Source organism: Lepeophtheirus salmonis, chromosome 1 (genome assembly GCF_016086655.4).
Source record: "Lepeophtheirus salmonis chromosome 1, UVic_Lsal_1.4, whole genome shotgun sequence".
Lineage (NCBI taxonomy): Eukaryota > Metazoa > Arthropoda > Copepoda > Siphonostomatoida > Caligidae > Lepeophtheirus > Lepeophtheirus salmonis.
Window position 1 is genome coordinate 19,471,539 of NC_052131.2, and position 16,595 is coordinate 19,488,133.

The 16,595-nt window shown below is 29.6% G+C and overlaps 1 protein-coding gene across 5 annotated transcripts in view; it reads left to right on the forward strand.

Moving 5' to 3' along the window:
- LOC121120116 (kinesin-like protein KIF19) overlaps positions 1–16,595 on the forward strand; it is a 128,034-nt gene that overhangs the window by 70,794 nt on the left and 40,645 nt on the right. For 3 of the 5 annotated variants that reach the window (XM_071888957.1, XM_040714958.2, XM_040714965.2), the window contains 3 exons: positions 12,746–13,044; positions 14,154–14,296; positions 14,362–14,575. In XM_071888957.1, the coding sequence (XP_071745058.1) occupies positions 12,746–13,044; positions 14,154–14,296; positions 14,362–14,575 (656 nt within the window). Of the gene's footprint in view, positions 1–12,745; positions 13,045–14,153; positions 14,297–14,361; positions 14,576–14,666; positions 14,712–16,595 lie in introns of all 5 variants that reach the window. The other 2 variants (XM_071888954.1, XM_071888951.1) reach the window with 1 other exon arrangement.

Sequence of the window (16,595 nt, forward strand, 5' to 3'; positions counted from 1 at the left end):
TGTATCAAACGTTAATTATTCAATCAAAATGCTTGATCTATCATCGGACACAATTGCATAAGCATGGCATTAACTATCCATGCAATATTTAAATATTTTAGTTGTTACAGATAACTAATTAGGGATAAGTATTGATAGCTAACAAGATTCCATTAATAACATTACTATGCCCCTGACAACAGCTGACTCATTATAGACTACTGCAGCGCCCTCAACTATACCGTCGCCGTTCTATATATTCTGTATGAGTGTAAATATGTCAGAGCAACAACAAAATGCATCGTGTTTCCAATTTCCTCTGCACCAATCTCAATGCCGAGAAGGCTACAGAGACCCTTGGCATCTCCATCCCAACTTCATACAATCTTAAGAAGCCGATTAGAAACTTATGCACCCATGAAAAATAAAATTTTCTGCAGCAACAATATGGCTTACTTTTAGCCACCTCCATCCCTAAATTCAAGCCCCTACACATTTCTGTTTTGGGTTTCTGGGAGAATAATGTTTATCGCACCTCTTATCCAAATTTGGATTTGCTCCGAGCTGCCATCATGACAGTGTGGTTCGTCATGAAGATGGGTTTCTTCATCAAAAGCTGCTAATCTGTTCGCCAGAGTGTTCAGGCTGTTATTGCTGGTAAAAGAAGTCCTATTTCATCACTCTGATATTTATAAAAAGAATAATACTAATTCCTTTGAATTTACATTTTAACAACAATGCTTTTGCATACAACAGTAGCTACAAAAATTCTGCTATGATATTAAATAAAATTAAATATATTATAGTAAATAAACGCGACCTCACGAAAAATGATTGATACTAATAGATGTCCAAAATTTGCATATTTTTAGCTGTTTTTTCTTGATTGATAAAAATCACATTGTTCGTAAGTTAGTCGCGGCACTACAAGTTTTGGGGCCAGACTACTCTGTATCAAAGCTAAATAAAACTTTTTCTTAAAGTAAAGGCAATATATTTCATTCACTTATATTTGGTAAAAGAAAATAGGAAGGAAGACGTATAAAAAGAATGTAATTATCGAAAATAAAAAATATATTTACATGATCTCACCTCCAATTTTTTCCAAGTAAGTATAGAATCCTTTCCTATAAAAAATAAATGAAAACCTGAATGAACCTGTATAAAAAATAAATGTTTTTCATCCATCAAAAAATATATTGATGAAAATGTCATAAATATATGAAATTTGTTCAATTATAATCTTACATTGTTTTTATCGATATATTTATTTTTGGATGAGTATTCATAAAATGGAATAAAATATATATCATTTGTTTTATGACAGTTTTCTCTTTACATTTATGAGTACCCTCCTTTTAAATAATACTTATGCATTAGGGTGGTTTGTTTATCAGCTTTTTTCGAATTTTGATTACCACTAGTGTGGAAAAATTGTCAAGTTGTAAGAAAAAAATTTCATTATTCTAAGATGTTTACTAGGGTGACAATTAAATCATGTTTTTTATGAAAAAATTATTTCTTCAAAAATTTGCAAATACGTTTTTTACTCAGAATACTAAAAAAAGTGCCAATTTTATAGACCTTAACATTGATCATCTTTTTTAGGTGTTCTTTTGAGAAAAAAAAACCTATAACCAAGTTTTAAAAAATAAATCAAAATATTGCTATGAAAATTTAGTAGGAGCTAATTTTATAAAAAATAACCTCCAAGGTCATTTGAGACGGAGAGCATGGTTATGCAATATTTCAAAAATTTAGAATATCTTATCATTTTTCAAAATTTGTAAATTATATTTTTGTGACGAAAACAACATTTTTGAATCTAACACCCCCAACCATTTGAAAATTTAAAATAGCATCACCCTTAGAATGCACAATTAATTTAATAATAGTGCGTAGTATTGACATACCTACTACGCAGTAGATTGCTATTCTAATTAAAAGACAAAAAATGGTACAACGCACAAACATACAATCTTTTTAAACCAGTTTTTTAATTAAACAAAAGCATTTGCGTGATAAATTATTATAGTTTTTTTTTATAAAACTGTATCAATGATACAGTTTTTCTTCGTAGAGACATCGACAGGATTCAGGATCCTCATCTGTTTCCGATGTACAGTGGAGTAGAAGTCGATTCCTTCAACTTGATATTTTTTAATGGCGTTGTTAGAGTCTGAGAACTACTCATCTTCGACGGTACAATTCTGACGGCATCAGTGTAGATATTGTTCAAAAATAACTCGATACGGGTTTTGTGAATCCCCTTTGGTCGTTAATAAAGTCGTATGAAAACTTAGATGGGGATCCCCAATCCTGTCGATGTCTCTACAAAATAAATCACTGAATGAGTGATACATTTGGTTCAATTGAGAGTCTTGCCTATAATCCCGCTTATGAAGATAAATTGAATGGGATCCTCTACCCATGAAATGCATTCTGTTTCATGCATTTAACTTGATAGTTAAATTTGACTTATTGAATCCCTCCTTTGTATGAGGACTCTGAAGAAGAATCCCATCCTTATTTCAAGGTGAAATAAAGATTGAGGAATTGACTAAGCTTTCCAGTCTTCATACATATAATCTTCTACAGCATTTCAGTCTAAGAACTACAATATACGAGTTTCCAAGGTCCAAAAAAGATTCACAATTCAATCAGTAAAATATAACTTCATAAGAACAAAATATGAAAATGGGACTGCAGTTGTCTGCTGATGTTTTCTGTCTCTAGTCCTTTTCTTCTTGAAGTCTTTGATATGACCAATATTTAAAAACAATACATAATCCTAAAAAGTACATTATAAAACGACCGTAATATTTTAAATTCTCTAATAAAGTTTTTTCGTTTCGTAAACGGATTCCTTAGACGGATTTCCATTCCGATTTTCCAATATCTGAGTTGAACCGGTCCAAATTCTAGAGACTAAGAGGACCAGATGGTTAACACTCTGCTTTTTCTCTATATCTCTACTGATCTTTAGAGTTTATAAAACAATATAGAAGGGGATATGCAGATCCATGCTCGCTTTTGATCCACCTCATGACTAAGATTCGGTTTGCTGTGAGAAATTTTTTGAATCATAAATCCTGAATCGTACCAGATGTCCATTGGAAACAATTTCAGAGTTTTTCAGCAGTTTGTCCTTACCATTGAAGAGATCATTAAAATTAACTTGCTCATTATCACCTAGAAGTGGAAATATCCCAACCATAAATGAATTCCATGATGAAGACAACCTCTTCCATTAAAGCTCATGGGGTAAAACTCTCAAAAGCTTTGTTGGATATCAAAGCGAAGTAGAAAAAATATGGAATTCTAGCTCTCTATTTACTCGAACCTGCCTTTTTTAGGAATCTTAACACTCTAAAGAAATTAGAGGAAGAAGCCCTGGAAAAAAATATATTAACCTTTCATGACTTAAAGGCGCAAACGCCTATTAGCGAAGTTCGCTTTTACTTCCCTTTAAAAAGAGTGACATAAGAATTTATTGTTACTAGACCCTGGTATCTTAAAATGACTTTTATTAAACCAACAGGCGAAGCTCAATCTATCTGTGATTACTATTAAAATATGTTAGGGCTTCGAGAAAATTGGAGAAAAAGAATTCTATCTTCCCTTATGTATATTTCGGATGGAAGGAAATTTACTCCACAATTTTAGATTTCTGCCAACTGTATCAAATTTTATAAACCATTCAAATTGGGAGAATTTAAAAAAAAATATACTGCATACCTTTGTGGATTGTAGGGCTGTCAAAATTCTACAAAGTTTCATCGTCATCAACATCGAGGCTCGGAAAAATGACCCTTTGAATTTAATTAAAGCTTTTATACCCTTCGGATTAGCTCAAAGGAAGAAACAGTCTCCACAGAAGTCTAAATCCACTGATTTTGCTCTATTTAACTCTAAGGTATTAATTGCAAGAAATCTTACATCCTATGAGCCAATATACCCTTACGAACTAAAATTATATAATATTGGTATCATTCCAACATAAGAAGCTACTAAAGTCAATTTTTATGACATCAGCTTCTAGATGTCCCACCCTTTCCTTGGAAATTCCTAATGCTGATGACACGTCCTGGATCCCAGCAGCAAAAGAAGTAAAATTATATCCATGGTATCATTCCAACATAAGAAGCTACTAAAGTCAATGCCCATAAGTTTATGAATTTCTAACCCGGATTCTTGAATACTATAATTTATTTTTATATAGTAACAATTATAGATGTGTTTTATTAAGGATGTTTTTTTATTATTATTATTGATGTGTTAGGTTTTTTTTTTGTAATTTTAAATCAATAACACTTAACTTCCGCCATTAAAATAAGCTGCTGCTTAAAATAGGCTATTTTGTGTTTTATTTTTCAATTTGTTTCTTTGATAGAAATTTTCGAAAGGTCTTATGAAGTAATAACTTTAAACTAAAAAGTTTAGATATTTATATTTATTTACGCAATTGCTTTGTAAATATAAAAAGAACAGTGAAAAAAAAAAAAAAAAAATCTTTAAAAAGTGTACATTAGCATGCTTTAAATATTATGTTTTTTTAAACATAAATATTCTCAAAAAATCAACTTTAAGTATTAAAAATGAATACTTTTGATTTGTTATTAAATCATTAAGTATAAGACAATATGCTACATTGCAATATTACTTATTTAGATACAAAAATGTATTACAATTGTTAACCCCGTCCTTGTTCTCGGCCTCAAATGGCCTTGAAGGTCATATTTTATCAAATTAGCTCCTACTAAATTTTCATTTCAGTATTTTTTTATAAGAAACAATTTATTGATTATTGTTTCTAAATGGTGTTTTTCATCAAAAAAGGTATAAAAAACGTAACATAACTAAATTTAACTAACAATCTGTAATATGTAGTATATGGATAATATTAAAACAAAATTGTGTTTTTTTTGCCCCAAAAATATGCAAATTTTAAAACTTTAAGGCCGTTAAGCTACCTCTAAATATTCATAGAAATGGTTCCAACTCTGTTATTCTTGTCTTTTTTTTCATAGGGAACGGATTTAAACTCTTAATTTTTTACTTTTTCACAAAAAGTGTTTTAATTGGCATCCTAACGTACATTGTAAGTTGGAAAAAGTCAGAAAAAGCCAAATGTTATTTTTTTTAAAATTTATTGTTTATTTTTTAACCAAAAAATGTATATTTAAAATAAATTCATTTCCCAAAATATAGCAAATAGCAATTTATACTTAACATAATTTATTTTGTTATCACAAATTAGTATTTGAAAAAATATTTGAAGTAGTTATTTGCTTCAATTTCTAATATAAAAAATACTATTTTTCAAATTCATTTTCATAATTTGAAATTATTAGAATGCAAATCATTCCAAAGATAATGATGTTAGAAAACTAAAGTTGGTGCTACCAGATTTGGTTTGAACAATCATTTTAAATTGATGCAATTCTAATAAAATAAAGTAATTGAAACCGGATTTAGTGCGGAAAAACCAACATTTTAAAAACTTTTGTGGAATAGCAAAATACTGAATAGTAAATTAACTAATTATCCACTATTTAAAAGAAGCAAAAAATTGTTAAAAATAAAAATTTGCATATTTTCTAAAAGCTTTAGATCAAAAGTAGTCTAAAGAGAAACTTACAAAATGAAAATACCAAACTTTGGTAAGGGCCGTAACCTATTTCATATGTTTTTCAAAACTATGTAAAATAATACTTTAAATGTGTACTATCATTTAAACACAAAAATAAAATTGTTGCGATTTACTGAACTTGTTATATTGCTTTTTGAAAAAAGGAGGTTATGTAGTCGTACTCTGTATTTATGCATAATCAAACGTCCTAATATACATTTATATAAATGAAATTATGTATGATATAAATTCATTTTTATATGTAGATCATGAAATGTGTTTGACTTTGAAGGAAAAATAATAGAAAATAAAATTATATTTTGACATAATTTATATAAATTTTCAGAAATGAAATCGATTGTCTAAATATTATAACATTCAAATTAACTTTGAAGAGTTGTGGAATAATCTAAATTGATATTGAGCTTAAGTTTTTTGTTGCAAATTTCAAAAGAGTTTGTACTCTTAGCAAAAATATGTATCATAGTTTTTTTTCTGGGCCCTTATTTGTGCCATTCTTATAATTTAGAAATACATGATAATCTAATCTAAAAACATCTAAAAGGAGAACAGTGCAGTTCATCCTTTTATTTCTGTTCGTTTTTACGAATTCAAGTCTAAAGTACATTTTTGTTGAGAAGTGTGTGGTTATTATTATTATGTGTTGCAAAATTGAGATATAAATTCACTCTAAAAGATCAAATAAGCCTATTGCGTTTCCCCGATTTCTAGCAATCAATATCAGAATTATACGTTCAAAGGCCAGGAAGCCTTTCTTTATAAGTCAACGTATTTCATTATTCCACCATTCCATGGCATCCATGATAATTATACAATAGTTTTTATTATAACAATGAAGTTAGTTCTAAGAAACATGTCATTATTAATAATTACATATTAATGTGTGGTTAAATAAATTCAGTATAAACAGGGTCCGAATTCTTTGTTGGCTCCAAGTTGTAATATAAATATTTATTCAATTAAAACTTGGCTTTTATTTACTTTATACTTGCAGAATAAATTATGTGGTTTTAACCAGCATATATTAGTACATAAAACTGTTATAACTTAAAAGTATGATATAAAAAATGATTTGTTAAAGTGGGTTATATTTAATAAGTTACTACGCTTCTTTAATAGTTATCCTTTTCCTTTTTTTAAAAAGATGTCTGAGTTTGTATACTCACTATTTAGGTGCACTTTTCTTGCATAAGCATATGAAAATTTTCATCGGTAGAGAGGCATATAAATAACAAAACAAAAGCTTCAAAGTTGGAGAATAAAAATATTAGATACAAAAATAATCTAGAAAGAGTGCCAAAGAAAGTACCACGAAATATCAATAAAAAAAGAATAAAGTAGTGTCCATTTTCCCTTGTATTTTCATCATATATAACACATACTTGGTTTTTACTAAAATGGCATGGATGTTTTCCTTGCAAAAATCAATCTTATCAAGTTTACAATTCAAGGTATTCTCTAGCAAATTTCAACTTTCATAAATACAACATTTAACAAAAATTTGGTCAGTAGTTTCTAATATTTAGCATAATATAAATTTTTCGCTTGTCTTTATTAAATTTGAGCCCTACTGAAACAGTTCCTGTAAATTTTTCTATGCATATACCATTTCTCTAAAGGCATTAACATAAAAATTTAAAAGCATTGATACATCCATAAATGTCCCTTTTAATGCTCCACCACTCCTTATTTAAAAGTTTCGAAAATTGGATTTTGAGAGCTCTTTCTAAATAAGGGCATAAGCAAAATTTAAATCCTCATTCTGAAGGGGAAAATTGTGCGCTATACCCTATTATCCACAAGGAAAATGGGGCAATAATTACCTAATTCAATTTGATTAATAGAAGTAAGGGGGAAAAAAAAATAGGTGGTATATAATGTTGGTAATTTTTTAGCCAACTTGCATCATCGATATGTTAACTTGACTCACTAATGATTTTAAATGAGTCAAGGTTTATTATTGAAACTAATTTTAATTTAACCAAAAATATATTTTTTTCACAATCTAATAATCAAATGGGGCATTGGAATTGCCTATCATTTCTTTGGCCGACGCTATATTTCTAAACAAAAATTAATCGAAATTCTAATTTCTTTACCTTCCAGACCTCATAATTCAGAGACGGATGAAGTTACGGATCCAATTAATCATTTCGGAGTAAAACTACTTAGTAATACCACATACAGAATCTTAGTACAATTTAAAAAAATATTGAAGATGGAAGGATGACGTCAAAATTTATCAAATTTGATATGAAAAACCCCCGATTGTCTAAAAGATGTCTTAAGTTTGACTAATATATGTATTTAAAAAATGAGATGACAAATTTAGAGTACTTCTAAAAAGATTTTGCAATAATAAACTATTCCTTGTATGGCTGGTACAGGGCGTTAAGATCAAATCGGCACTTGCGTGCACCTGCAATTTTTCTATGATGCAGGTGTCTGATGGTTGGTTTTTTTTTACTGTGCCGGCAAAAAAAAAAAAATGTTGTTGAATGAACCTCTTTATTATGGTTTGGGGCATCATGGCAACAGCTGCTCCAGATATAAAGAAGATTTAATTTATAGAGAAGGAACGGCGTTGGGCAGCAATTAAGATTTTGTCAAAAAAAACATGGAGATTTCCAATTGGGAGGTCTCCAATGCAATTGGCGTCGCAATCGTTAATTGCATCTATTAATATTTCTAACAAACAAAATTGCCAAAATTAAAGTTACCAGTACCATGTTAAAAAAGGCTTGAGGGGCCCAATACTTTTTTGCAAATAGTGCTTTTTTCTCTTTGCCCAAAAATTGTAGCCAGTATTTAATTCTAATTTTGTCTGCTGTTCTAGACGAAATGGCAATTATGAAACAAAGATTAAATAAAACCATTTTGATAAAGGTATTGCCTGACAGAAACAAATATCTTTTTTTCCTTAACGAAATAAAGATGAGGCAAAATGTAATAAGGCAAAATGTTACGAAACAAGATGAAATCAACACTGACAGTATTGTATTACAAAATGTAAATATGATTGAAAGATGAAACAATTTATCCATTCATTATTTTATTACCATACCTCATTTCTACTTATATACACTGTAAATGATAACTATACAGCTATGCAGTGAATGTAGCTTCTATAAAATTGAAAGATGCCAAAAACGTTCAAATAACCTAAATATTCTTTGCATGACCAGGATTATGTATTGAGAATAATTCACGTTTTCATTATTTTATATATGAATGAAAGTATACTATATTGTTTAATGGTCCAAGTGGTCATTGTACATATTATCTTTACATATAGGTAGATATTAAGGTCATTCTGCAGCTATCTAACAAATTTTGTTCCCTTTACAACATACTGTATCCTATATTTTCAATAGTACAAAATATTTGGTACTAGTATAATATAGCTTTATTCAAAATTCATCGGAGCTCTTAAAAGTATAAGTAAACTTCTTACTTTGGCAGAAAATATTTGATTATTTTTTGGAGTAAATTATCCTGTATCCTGGAAGTTAGCAGTAAACTTTATAATGCACAAGTGGACAATGTTATTTTTGCCCGTTAATAGAAACTTCAGACTATTTTTTCTGAAAATGTCCTATTTTAATTATAATATAAAGAGATGTCTCTATTTTAGAGTGTTTTTTCGGGTGCAAGCTCCCAAAGGATGACTTTTATATCTTTTTTAGCGGGATTAACAATCAAAAGGTTAATGATGTCCTTTCCTCAGATGTAGTTTGTCCTAAGGTCAAGGAAAGAGAAAACAGTGGATGACTTGAAACATAGTTTACTATTGCTTTTTGTGTGTTTCTGTCTTTTTTTTTTTTTTTAAAGATATATGAATGCCAAATGAAAGGGGAAAAAAATCTTTATTCGAATGAAATATGTCCATTGAGCAGGCCAAAAAATTAAGACCAGAAGCAATTCATTAGTAGGGGATAGCAACTTTATGACGTTACTGATTGATGAAAATATAGTTAAGTAGTATTTTATTGGTATTACTTTTTTAAAAGTGGAGGGAACAATGATCCCTTGCCGGTTCTGACATGATTAACTACGCTAAATTTGGTATAATTTATTTATTATATAAATGTTACCAGCTATTTAAATACAGTTATACATTGAGATACTAGGGCCCAACATACATTTAAAAAAATCGAGGTGGATTTGGAGTAATTTTGAATTGACATACAAGGTTTATTAACATACAAACTGGTCTAGAGCCGCTTCAAGATTAGATTATTTTTACAGGATAAATTCCTTTGATAATTTCGGTTCAGAAACGAATTAAACTCGTATATCAAAGAACTACCTACTATAAAGCTTTCTACTTTTTTTCTTTTCAAGGAGGGTGATATTTTCATAGTAGGAAACTGTCTCAAAATTTACAAGGAGGACGTCAATGTATAAATATCATGGTCCTAGACTAAAAATTTACAATATGTTCCGTCCCTGAATAATTTTTTCTTTCTTTGGTAAAGGGAAGAATTTTAATTTATTTTTTTTTAAATCTGAAATCCCTGATAAGTAAATACCTCATCCTTGGTCTAAGACAGTGGTTCTCAACCTTTATAACATAACGACCCATTTTAGAACAGGCAATTAAGATATGACCTCAATTCTAAAAATATCTTATATAGGTATATAGTAATTTTTTCGTACAAGAATCTACCATATATTGCGATTATAAATATAGATTATTTATTTGTGAAGTAACTATATATTCTGTAAATTCTTCATGGGGGAAGAAAATCATGAGGTGTTTTCTTGGACACTAAAGTTTTTTAATATTTTTGATAACTTTTAAGTAAGTTTCTTACTTATTTATGCTGTGTATTTTTCTTAAATTGAAAAGTTTTTCAATATTTTTTTTAGGTTAGTAAATGAGGAAGATGGCCAACATTAGATCTGAATAAAATAAACTTAACATAAGTTTGTTCTAGGAAGTTGGATAACTTTTGTAAAAAGAAACTTTCCAAAAAAGTTATACCTCCTACATATGAGAAATTGTAAAAAAAAACTAATTTCTTGTGCTATTGCCAAGATAAGAACAAGTTCCCTTAATTTGCTTTTACTTGGTGCTTCAACATGAATTCCTTTTTTAGAATGCGTAGAAATCCGTCTGTATAAGTACTAGTGGGGTGCAGTGATGGGAATTCCGGCTCCATTTGGAGAACCGAGCCTTTCGGTTCCCAAAACAGCTTTCCAGATTATTTTTTTTATGTCAAATTTTTTAGCTCTGCTGTATAATTTGCCGGAATGACCTTTTTTTAGAAAAAAAATCCCTCAATTTTTTCTTCAAATTTCATCTTGACAGAAAAATTATATAATAATAATACAAAAATCTATCTTCTGGGCTAAGCTGGCTCCTGATTGGTAAGGAGCCAGCTCCCGTAGTTCACTTCTAAGAGCTGGCTCATAGAACCATTACATTTGCAAAGGATACATCACTAGTGGTATGAGAGTTGTTTCATTCCACAGTTTTCTAGGTAACACAGTCGCTATTTTACATTGGATTAGTAAGGAACGTGAAGTTGCCGTCGAAAAAAAAGCTATATACAAATTGTTTGACATAGTATTTTAATAATTAAACTAATTAACTTCAGAGTTTTTATTGGTACGATTTACGAAGATCAGTTAATATACCAATACGATTATTTACGTAGTTTAAAAGTTGCACAATTCTTTGAACGGAAATAACTCTACCAGTTTTATCAGACCTGTTGTTTTTCAAAATTTAAATAATGTGGATTTATAGAAACTTTACACGATTTATACTGGAATCTGATTTTTTTCGGAAAAGCTAACACTTTAAGATATTTTCAGAATCCCCTATAACTAATATGTGTTGTCAATTAGACTTTGCATTTTTTTGTACAGGATAATTGTTCCTTAAAAATTTGTAATGAAAAGTAATTTAAAGAGAAACAAAATAATAAAAAAATTAGCAGGTATAAAAATGCCGAAGTTCGGTTCAGAGCTATCTCATGTAATGGTCGAAACTGTCTGAAACAAAATTTTAAATATGTACAATCATTTTGAAAGAAAAATACAACTTTTTTTATTTGTAAAATATCGATAAATATTTATCATACTATTTCTATGTTATGTTCTGTACAAGTTGCGATTATGTACAAATTGCAATATAATTTCAACAAAATTAATATTAAAAATTGATATGTATGTGAGCTCTCTGAATCATTAATGTAGCCGCCCTTAGCGGCAATGATTACTTCCAGGTGGTGGAAGTCCTGGCACCCGCTGCGGATGTAGTCCTCTGCCATTGCGCTTCAGTGCTGGCTGATAATGGGTTTGAGGGACTCGGTGTTTTGATGACAGACCTTACCCTCGAGATACACACAAAATGCATAGTCGATAGGGTTGGCATCAGGGCTCTAAGGGGGCCAAAAGTGTCAAAAAAGAATTCAAAAGAACTAAAAAAAAGTATTTTAACCAAGAGATGGTTTTTTCTTCTTGATCTCTAACGTTTCGGACTTGCTGACGGCATAAACGGTGGTCCGGTAGATGCTGGAATAGAAATTTGTCGATCACGTTCAAGTCTCATTTACTCAACTATTGCATAAGCTAGAGAGCTCAAATTATTTTTATATTCTAACTAATTATTTATGCTTTAATATATCCAAATATGAAATAATTACAATAACTCAACCTTCATTAATTATTAAATTAAAAAGGGTTTAGATTTCAATGGAGCACCTATTGTATAAACGATATGCAAAAATGAATGAAATCTTGCAACTCATATTAAATATATTTGTACAGGGTGTACAGAAATGAGGGTAATCGAAAACATATTTGTCTCTAGATTATCGAGACATTGTTATATGAGGGTCATCTTTGCGTATTCATTCACTTAAACTGGTGGATCTCCTTAAGTCATGAAAACATTATTTCATCAACATGACCCTATCTGAAAATCTTCTATGTATATTATTAGAGCAAAGTTTTTATTGCATTACATAATAAATTATTTGTTATGTAAATCTGTTTCGTTGATGGTTACATATAATCATTTGGTTTTTATATATGTATTTAATCATGTAAATATTACATGATTATAAATAATTCCCCACGTTCTTTTCGTATTTCTTTCAGACATAAACTCCTTGAAATTGACAATCACCTGTTATGTCTTACAATGGAGTTTGAGAAACAACACATTATCATCAATGATTGGAGTAGAAGTGATCGGGATTTGAGACAGAGTCCAAAATTGAAATTAAGAAGAGGAGGAGGAAGAAGGCAATTTCGAGGAAGGAAAAAGAGACATGAAGACTATGAGAGCGGAATTGAGGATATGGATACCATGATCAAGTATGGCCTTGACCAAGAGAGTGAGGAATATGAAGATGATTATGAGGAGGAAGTAGAGCCAGGAGAGATGACTGAAAGAGGTTAGTAATTTCTTTTGCAAATGTCAACAGAAAAACAATTTTGAAAACAGAAGAAAATCCGAATATATTATTTAGCTCCATATAAACATACAACCAAATATTTCATTGAAATATTTGAGTTATTTATAGGCATTGTTTTCAAATTTGTTAAGATCCCAAAGAATTTTATCTATAGTTTTAATTTTAATTTCATTCACCCCAATATGGCCTCTCAAATAAAATCAATCAATTTCTCATTTTTTGAACCGTAACCCTCTATTCTGCCTATTATATGTAATTTAATTATTGAAGAGAAAAAATCTAAGTATTCCTTAATAAAGTTAACTACAATTTGTGGACCACCCAAGGGTTAATAAGAATAATTTGTTGTTAGAAATGAACAATTAATTGTCCAAGAATAGATTAGATATGTATAATCAATTATAACAAAAATCATTCTAGCTTTTTTTTGTGTTGACGGCTAACATATTAGTTTTGAAGAAAATCTATGCAATGGATACTTTTAATGTCATTAAATGACTTTTGAAAATTTGTATGAAGTGTTTTTAATTGTAAAGCATTTGATGGGTTCGTAGAGATAGCAGGTAGTCGTTATTAAAAAATCCTAAATCATCCAAAAACAATCAAAAAATCGAATATCGTATATTGTCAAACGATAGTTAGTCGAATAATTTAGAAAATAAAGGTGCGCTTTTTTTTCATTGACGATGTAAAGTTTTTTTGTTATAATTATTTTTTATTTCTTAGAAAACATAATATTTGATTACTTTTTTTCTCAAAAGAATGTATGCCCGTCTCAAAAATTGGCCTGCCGACACACAAATGACATACATCATCATAAGCAAAATAAGAATAAAAAAAAAACACATTAAAGAACATCATATATATTTTATAAGTATTGAATACAGTATCCTTGTACAAAATAAAATTTATTTAAAGAAACCAGTATTCGAATATTATTCATTAGATTAGTTATACAATTGTTGCCCTGAATCAATTTTTAGAAAGATTTCTATTTTGCTTTTATGTTGAGGGGTTACAAATATGGTAAAGTATTGTTGTGTCTATATTATAAATTATATATATATATATATTAATTTATTTTAAAGAATCTGACGAGTCAGAGGAAGTAAAGAACGCCTGGTCCGAACTCCAAATGATACAAAAGGAACAAGACAGATACAATGGTACACGATTGGACCTAGAACATGATCTATTGCAAATGAAAAAGATTCAAAGTCAGCTGGAGGAGGTAAGATTTTTTATGAGGGCTGTATAACTATTAGTTATTTCAAATTATGATTTACTAATAAATAGGAACTCCCAAAACGTATCACCACTGATGAAGAGAAGGAGATCCTTTCCCTCCTTTGCCGGGTTCATGAGTTGGAAATAGAAAAAATAGAAATACAGCGCGAGGGTTATATGAAGGAGTACGAGGTCCGGAAAAGGGATATACTCATTCTTAAATATGATAAGCAAAGGAATTTATGTGACGAAATCATAGCAAGACAAAAGCAAATGATTGAAGGTAAAACAACCTTGTAATTTGATTATAAAGATGTAGCAATAATTTTAATAATCTTAATGTATCTACTCATTCTAATTTATGATAAACTCAGAAATGGAGTCAGCTAAATATAAAAAAGATGGCTCGAGTCGAGTGGGTAAGATAATTGATTTGATATACACAGAGCTCTAAATCATATGACTTACTGGTATACTAAACAAAAAATTAACATAGTAACCCTGACAACATGAAAAATGTTTGGGAGGGGAGCAGCTGCTGTGACGTCAGCTACTTAATAGTAGCTATGAGAGGGGGTAAGAAAATAAATTCTTATGACATTTCGTATCTAGCAAGACATGGATAGGACAGATTCCTACTTCTATCCTTTATTCTTCTCCAATTCTAACAAAGACTTACATTTGTTACTCTAAATCTTCAATTGTGTCCATATGATTAAATTTCAGGGGGGACGTGGCAGTAGTACATTCATTTACTATTATAATTAATAAAAAATAACCAATTGATAGTCGTAAGTGTATGTCCTTGTTGGACAAATCAACATCGGTTGTTCCTGATTATGCCCTTACTTGATACGGTATGGGATTTGTCTTTATTTATTTTCTCCCTTCATAACTGCTTGTAGCTAATTTAATGAAGCTGTTTTTTAAATTGTCCTGGAAAACATGTTATTTTTTGTACATACCAAAAGTGCTGCAAATTTACAGTTCTATACACATACATATGTTTCTGTTGTGGGGTGGTACTATGCACAGTTTTGCTTACAATGTGAAACAATATAAATGAATGCTTATTACAACGTATTCTTCAAGAGTATAAATATTTAAAAAAAAGATACAATGATAAAAGTTGCAAATATTGATGCATGAATATGTATTCAATTTTTTGTCCAAATTTCATTGGTAACTAGAATACTTTTTGAACACTCAGCATTTTATCTTTTTATCTGTTGTAGAAAAATATTTTTACCTGGTTATCTTATTTTTCGTCTATATTTGAGTATTTTTCAATATGAATAATCCATAATATCGAATGATAATTAATTGATAACTGAGAAGTGATTAGTACTTCTTCCATTTAAATTGAATCGTTTTTATACTTATACTTAATTTATTGAAAGTACTACAACGCTAATGATTGGGACCACTTACAACTGTGTTGTGTTTATATAGTGAATATAATTAATAAAATAATATTTTTCTTCGAGAGAACACTAATTAATTTACTGGATACAACACATATAGCATGTAAACAGTACCTATCATTTTAAATGTAATTTAAATATACAATCGTTTATATCAATATATATATATTTCGACCGGCTGCGATAAACAAAGCCTATAAAGATCAACTTATTTTATAAATATAAAAATGATCGTTCTTAATAATAGTGATGCATTTATAATACAAATATAAAAATATAAAGGACAAAACATAAAAGTGCAGAGAAAAAAAAAGGTTCACACAAAAAGTTACTAAGTTTCGCTTCAGGTCAGCGTCACTTTCCTGGCGAAAGCAAAAAGGTATTGTGTTCCAAATAATAATAGATCTGTAATAGAAACTATGCATAAAATGTCAATCTTTGGTTTTGATAGGTAGATGGTGTTTTGAGGTGAGAGTCTTTTTTTGTGGAACAGATAGTCTTTATTTAGTATACAGTTTGGGAGGAAATAGATTAATCTTTTTTCTTAAAATTTGGTGTAGTTGAATCATTCCTTTAATTGCACGTCTAGGAGACAAAGTCATGAGGCCAAGCCTTTTGATTTTGTATTCGTAGTTCTCGTTATCTCCCAATGAAGGGAAAAACGAAACAAACTTCGACGGCACCTTTTCTAAGGAACTAATCTAGCAGTTTCTTGAAGGATTCTAGATCTCAGATCCGTAAATTAAAATTGGGAGGACATTAAGTTTATAAATATAAATTAAATATCCTCATTCAGCCAAATGTCTCAAAGGGTCCAATGATAAAATGTCTGTTCGGCAAATTGTCCTTTGGCAAGATATAAATACGGCAAATTGTCCT